This window comes from Drosophila virilis, chromosome 4 (genome assembly GCF_030788295.1).
Source record: "Drosophila virilis strain 15010-1051.87 chromosome 4, Dvir_AGI_RSII-ME, whole genome shotgun sequence".
In the NCBI taxonomy this organism is placed as follows: Eukaryota; Metazoa; Arthropoda; class Insecta; order Diptera; family Drosophilidae; genus Drosophila; species Drosophila virilis.
In genome coordinates this window covers 16,135,864-16,142,500 of record NC_091546.1, presented here as the reverse complement: position 1 = coordinate 16,142,500, position 6,637 = coordinate 16,135,864, and the positions used below count along the sequence as shown (strand labels likewise).

The 6,637-nt window shown below is 41.2% G+C and overlaps 2 protein-coding genes across 3 annotated transcripts in view; one reads left to right on the top strand and one right to left on the bottom strand.

Annotated features, from left to right (window-relative positions):
* DnaJ-H (DnaJ homolog) overlaps positions 1-1,370 on the bottom strand; it is a 2,823-nt gene extending 1,453 nt beyond the window's left edge. Inside the window, exons 1-4 of one of the 2 annotated variants that reach the window (XM_032438658.2) lie at positions 1,347-1,370; positions 657-744; positions 162-583; positions 1-106 (exon numbers count right to left, since the gene is read on the bottom strand). The exon at positions 1-106 is cut by the window's left edge and continues 1,453 nt beyond it. In XM_032438658.2, coding sequence (XP_032294549.1) covers positions 1-106; positions 162-583; positions 657-744; positions 1,347-1,355 — 625 coding nt within the window. In that variant the 5' untranslated portion in view covers positions 1,356-1,370. Of the gene's footprint in view, positions 107-161; positions 606-656; positions 745-1,346 lie in introns of those variants that run through there. The other variant, XM_002051643.4, reaches the window with a different exon arrangement.
* A 78-nt stretch (positions 1,371-1,448) lies between these two features.
* Positions 1,449-5,969, top strand: Sirt1 (Sirtuin 1). Its single transcript, XM_002051644.4, has 3 exons — positions 1,449-2,240; positions 2,549-3,387; positions 3,755-5,969. Exons 1-3 carry the CDS (start codon positions 1,798-1,800, stop codon positions 5,122-5,124), a joined length of 2,652 nt encoding a protein of 883 aa, XP_002051680.2. The 5' UTR covers positions 1,449-1,797; the 3' UTR covers positions 5,125-5,969.
* The last annotated feature ends 668 nt before the right edge of the window (positions 5,970-6,637 follow it).

Sequence of the window (6,637 nt, the reverse complement as noted above, 5' to 3'; positions counted from 1 at the left end):
CCACTGTGCGCTTCATTTGTTGCTCAACAAAGCCGGTACCGGTGCAAGACTTGCAGCGCATCGTCTCCTTAATGTTGAATCCTCGACCATCGCAGCTGGGGCAAACCTGGACACATATTGGATATTAGGTAAGAAATACTGATTTCTAGTTTTGCTCTTACCGCATCGAACGCGCCAAGTCCCATAAATGTAAATGCTGCGGCACGGCCAACACCGCCGCAGGCCTCACAGGGTTCGCGCGCATTCGGTGGACCGCCATCACCATTGCACTTGTCACATAGCTTCTGCCGCTTGTAACTCACTGATTTTTGTTTGCCACCCACGTACATTTCCTCTAGCGTCAGTTCCATTCTTATCATTATTCTGCCGTCGCGTCTGCCACGTTCGTTGGACGTGCCGCCAAATGGGAACCATTGCGCAAAAAATTCCGAGGTATCGGTAAATCCTTCCGCGCCCTCCTGCAGTCCCTTTATTCCATGGCGATCGTAGATGCGACGCTTCTCCGGATCGGAAAGTACTTCATATGCAAACGATATTTCCTTAAACTTGTCGCCCGAGTCGGGGTTCTTGTCCGGATGAAATTCTTTGGCCAATTTGCGATAGTTCTAAGTTAAGCGCGTTGTATTAAAATTGAAATGGGTAATAAGACCTCGCACCTTCTTGATTTCGTCCGGGGTCGCATCTTTGGTCACGCCAAGTACTTTGTACAAATTTAGGTTTTCCATTGCGATTGCGCGGTAGACCCTAAATTAAACGAAAATGCCCACACATACTTTTATGAATTTTGACTTTTTTATGATTGTGACACAATAATTTTTAGTTCATATTGCTATGATGCTTATTTGTTTGTTTTCTTTGTATTTTCCTATTCGCCCTATACCAATAATCCTAAGCAAAACAGCTGTGTTAACAGCTGCGCAGCCACTGTATATGCTTACCGAACTCTTAAAAAAAATAGCTCCTCTACTTATTTTTCAATGTACTCCTTAATTATTCATTTTTAATTTTGTTTTCGTAACCAAATACTATAACACTTCAAAATCAAAGAATGCAAAAGAAAATAGTAAGTTCATTGTTAGGGGTGACTGTGGCGACAACCAAAAATTAAGTGCTGTAAAACGCAAAAATATGCTATATATGCATAAAAAATGGTCAGCCTAAATAAAAAAAAGTGTCACGACAATATCAAACTATTCCATATTTAAATATATGTGTACAAAATAATGCATATCTTCACACATATTGTCATGTATGATCCCTATATATAAGGTATTATTCCCTATTTTGCAGTCGAGCACCACATTCTTTTTGCGTGACCATATGCTGGTTGGCTGCAAAATACCGACATGAGTCATCAATGCGCGTCTCTGAAGATAACACGTTGGGCGTGGTGAAATTTAATTATTTGTTCCAACGTTTGCTTTGGGCACACTGGGCGGTTTGTACGTCACATCATCGGAAAATTTTCCAGAAATTACGTACAAATTTCACGAAAATATTTAATTGAAAATTATTTTAAAAAATACACAAATTTTAATTTAAACGTAAATATCGGATATAAAAGTGTTCAAATTAAAAAAGTGCATTTTTTATCAGCTAAACAAAATTTTTACGCAAGCAAAATGGTTGCTGAGTAGAGACGTAAAAATTTTGTGTGTGTACCAACGAAAGAGAGGAGAAAACGGAACGCGAGAAAGTAAAAAGAAGAAATCGTAACTACCCGCTGGTAGTGTGCGTGAGTGTGTGGTAAGAAGCAGACAAAGAGAAATAGACGAAAACTGTGTTGCGCCTGGAAAAATGATGGAAAACTATGAGGACATGAATATCCGACTAGGACACATCAACTCGAAAGAGCTTATGGCTGTCCACGAAGTCAAACTACAAAACGGACACGATGAACTTAACAGTTTTGAAAGCTCACAGGCGAATTTTGATTTTGGCGCTGAAATTCTGACAACAAACGTTAAGCCAGCAGCAGCAGCAACAACATCATCAGCAGCAGCAACAGAAGCGACGACGCCAGCAACAAGCGAAACGCAACCAAAAGCAAATAGTGAAATCAAAACAAAAACATTGCCTCAAATGGGAGAACAAAAAATTGGCGCCAATCGAAATGACAAAAATCAAATAAATGAATTGGAGCAAAGTGACCAGCATAGAAAAAGTCTGGACAAGTCCTTTTCCGAGGCGGATGATGACGATGAGGGGGATGAGGATGAAAATGAAGATTACAAATCAAGGTATATACCGTTAAACGAGTTGATGCAAAATATTTTACAGTTATTGGTGACATGCCCAAAAGCCCAAAAAATAACAAATTTAACTTATTCATACATCTAATACTAAACAATATATAATTTTTGAGCAAAGAAGTTCGAAGTGTATTTGGAAATTATAGTTAAATAAAAATTAATTTATTTTATTTTATTACTGGTTTCTTTTTTTTGTAACACAATTGGCATACAATTTCAGTATATGAACTGGAAATCTAAATAGAGCTTAAAACCATATTTTGTTTAAAAAAAATAATTATTTATAACTTTTTTAGCTGGGCCAACAGCGATGACGACGATGACGATGACTCGTCCAGCTCGGACTGCTCGTCGGTGGGTCGCAGCGACTGGAAGCTGCGTTGGCTCCAGCGCGAATTTTACACTGGTCGCGTGCCACGCCAGGTTATTGCCAGTATAATGCCGCACTTTGCCACTGGTCTGGCCACGGACACAGACGACTCGGTGCTGTGGGACTATCTGGCACACCTGCTCAACGAGCCAAAGCGTCGCACCAAGCTGAGCAACGTGAACACTTTTGACGATGTCATCGAACTAGTGCACAAGTCGGAGAGAATTATTGTACTCACTGGAGCTGGTGTGTCTGTATCTTGCGGCATACCTGATTTTCGCTCCACAAACGGCATCTATGCACGGCTAGCGCATGATTTTCCCGATTTACCCGATCCGCAGGCCATGTTTGACATCAACTACTTTAAGCGCGATCCACGGCCTTTCTATAAATTTGCTCGTGAGATTTATCCAGGCGAATTCAAGCCCTCACCGTGCCACCGATTCATCAAGATGCTGGAGACCAAGGGCAAACTGTTGCGCAACTATACGCAAAACATAGATACATTAGAGCGTGTCGCAGGCATTCAGCGGGTCATTGAATGCCATGGCTCATTTTCGACGGCCTCGTGCACCAAGTGCAAGTACAAGTGCAATGCCGACGCCCTGCGAGCGGATATCTTTGCCCAGCGCATACCCGTCTGCCCCCAGTGCCAGCCGAATGTGGAGCACAGTGTTGATGCCTCTGTCGCTGTTACAGAGGAGCAGCTGAAGCAGCTTGTCGAGAATGGCATCATGAAGCCCGATATTGTCTTCTTTGGTGAAGGTAAGTACTCACTTTAAAATTAACTAATAATTTAAGTTTAGTTGATTATAAAGATTCAGTCTCCCATTGAAATCAATTTGGTAAACGAAGGATATGTTGAGATGCTGCCAGCTTACCTTCGTAAAAAATAAATTCTGGCAACGCCACATTCCGACAATCAACTGTTTATGGTTCTAAATGAGACATTTTAAAAAACTATGCCGTTTTCCAACACTTAACTGTGTTGCTAACAATTCATCAGAGGTTTCATTCTATGGCTATAAATATAATTTTTCTGCTCTGATGAGCGTAAGAGGGCGTCTTATAAAATCTTCATAGAATATTTATAGCATAGGCGTAATTCATATATAACTTGCCTCGTTTATAGGATTGCCGGATGAGTACCACACAGTTATGGCCACGGATAAGGACAAATGCGATTTATTGATTGTGATTGGCTCTTCGCTGAAGGTACGCCCCGTCGCACACATTCCCAGCAGCATACCCGCCTCGGTGCCGCAAATATTGATCAATCGCGAGCAGCTGCATCATCTCAAGTTCGATGTTGAACTATTGGGCGACTCGGATGTTATTATCAACCAAATCTGTCAACGTCTATCGGGCGCCGGTTCCACCTACGATGACAATGACTGGAAGCAGCTATGTTGTGACGATCAAGTGTTGCGTGAATCCAAGGAGCTATTGCCGCCGACAGAGCATCATTATTACCATCATCATCATCACCATCATCGGCATCGAAGCTCGGAGAGTGAGCAACAATCCCAACTGGACACAGACACCCAATCGCTTAAGTCTAATGGCTCTACTGATTATTTGCTCGGCTCCTCGGCAGGCACATGCTCCGACAGCGGCTTCGAGTCTTCCACATTCACGGCAGTGCACAGCAAGCGCAACCACCAGCAGCAGCAGCAACCACAACAAATCTGCAGCAGCAGCAGCAACATCACCAACCACAGCAACGCAGACGAATCCGCCGCCATTGAACGTATCAAGAGCGACATACTCGTGGAACTAAATGAGACGGCATTGAGCTGCGATCGACTTGTAACTCCAGCGGCAGCTAGCTCATCGTCCAGCTATCGTCATCTCTCCATTGATTCCTCCAAGGACAGTGGCATTGAGCAATGCGAATTCTCCAATGCCAGTAATATCGAAGCCAATCGTGGCTATGCCAGTAATATGGATCCCAGCATTGCCGCGAATATGGTGGTGGAAACAAAGACAGCCGCACCCAGCTTGACGCCTACGCCGCCGCAGCGGCCGCAACGTCAGACTACGGCTGAACGTTTGCAGCCCGGAACGTTCTACTGCAATCCGAACGGTTGCTCGTATGTGTTTCCAGGCGCTCAGGTGTTCTGGAATAGCGATTGCAGCGATGACGAGGATGATGATGATGGCGCAAGTGTGCGTGACGGCGATCTCTTTGGCAATGTTGTGGCCAGCGATGAGGAAGCGTGCGATTTAAATGCGGTGCCCCTGTCACCGCTACTGCCGCCAGCCTTGGAAGCACATATTGTCACCGAAATTACCAATGGCAGCGCCATGGATGTACCGGTTGCACTCTCTGCCGCGAGCAGTCCCAGCAACAAGCGACGCAGTGCAGCATCCACCGAAGAACAGTCGCCTGCGCCATCATCAAACATCAATCCGGAAATTGAATCTGATACGCCGCCCATTAAGAAGAGGCGGCCCAGCGTAGTAGCTGCAACAGCTGCAGCTGCATTAACAACTGTGTAAATGTTTAGATAAGTTAATTATTTATTTCCATTGCGACTTGGAAGTCAATTGAATTTGGACTCAAGAGCCTAAACACTATTTAATGTCTAGAGAAGCTCAACACAAACTGTATTTGAGGCTTTTTTCCGTTTTGATTTGTCTATTGTTTTTCTTCGAACTCTGAAAGCCCAAGTTTTGTAGTTGGTTCTACGCAACCCCTTTTGATATTTTTTTGCAAATTTAGTACATATATTTATTCAATATGCGAGTGTGTAAAATGTTAGTATTTTTATCATGTTAAGTTGTTGTTGAGGCCTTTTAGTTAATCCACTGAAAGCTGGAGGGAAATGCACGCAAATTCCAAAACAATTTGCATATCGTTAGCGCATGTTGCTTCAATATTCAAATTAGGCTAAGCTTAAAAGTATATAATAGATATAACTTTTTGTAGCATTTAAGATTCTGGACAAAAGAACACCCTGTATATAGGCATCTTTGTATATGTAATTTTTTCTATTTCCTATAATTGAATATTCTGTTTCCTTATTTCTAACTTTCGGTTATGGCAGCTTTATATATAAACATATTTGCATTCACATTTACACTTCACACACACACACCCACTCATTCTTATACAAACACACACACACACACACACACACAGTTATATATTAACTTGCCGTAGAGTGCGAGTTAGAATGTTTAATCAAAAGTTTAGCATAATTATCAAATCATAATAGCCACCAAACGTATGTGTAAAAAATGATATACTAAGCACTAGTTGTAATATACCAATCTATAATGTATTAATGTCAAAAAAAAAAAAAAAGTAATAAATCAATTTATTAAAAGTTGTTGAGCAGCTACAAAGGCATCCATCCGATAATTGGGTTTATATTGGTGTCAAACTGGCAAATAGAAAACTGTTTGGAAAATAATTAATAAATCTGTTGTAATGTGTTTTGCAGAATACTTGTAATATTCCTAAGTCAATGTAAAAAACAAAAATAATGTGGTTTGTTCAGTTCACAGCTCGAAGCAAGTTCTTGTCTCGAACTTGTAAAGGTGAAGCTTTTGGTTTAAACCTTAGTTTGGTTTATGTTCAAAATTCGAATGAAACAATTAATTTATATTACAATCGCCCGTTGTACTGAAAATATTGAAATCCCTACATATTTTCATATATAAAATCCGGGCTACATTTGACCTCTTCCCAAAATTGGCATCTATCGATATATGGATAAATGCAATAATTGGGACCAAAGTTATTAATACTTTGGAGTTGGGTCTGCCATTTTCTTTTGTTCTAAAACAAAAAAATAAGTTTCGTGCTCAAATCGGTTGGGCTTCAACCAGATTTTCGGCATTGATCTAATTGAAATAACTAACTTATTTTTGCAAGGTCGATTAAAAACTTTTTTGCATGTTCTTTAAACCAACTCCCCTCTATGCGAATCTCAAATATTCATGCTTCGACTAAAAATCAGTATTGTGTACGCTTTTCGAAAGCGAAAGAGATCCCAGACGAATAGAA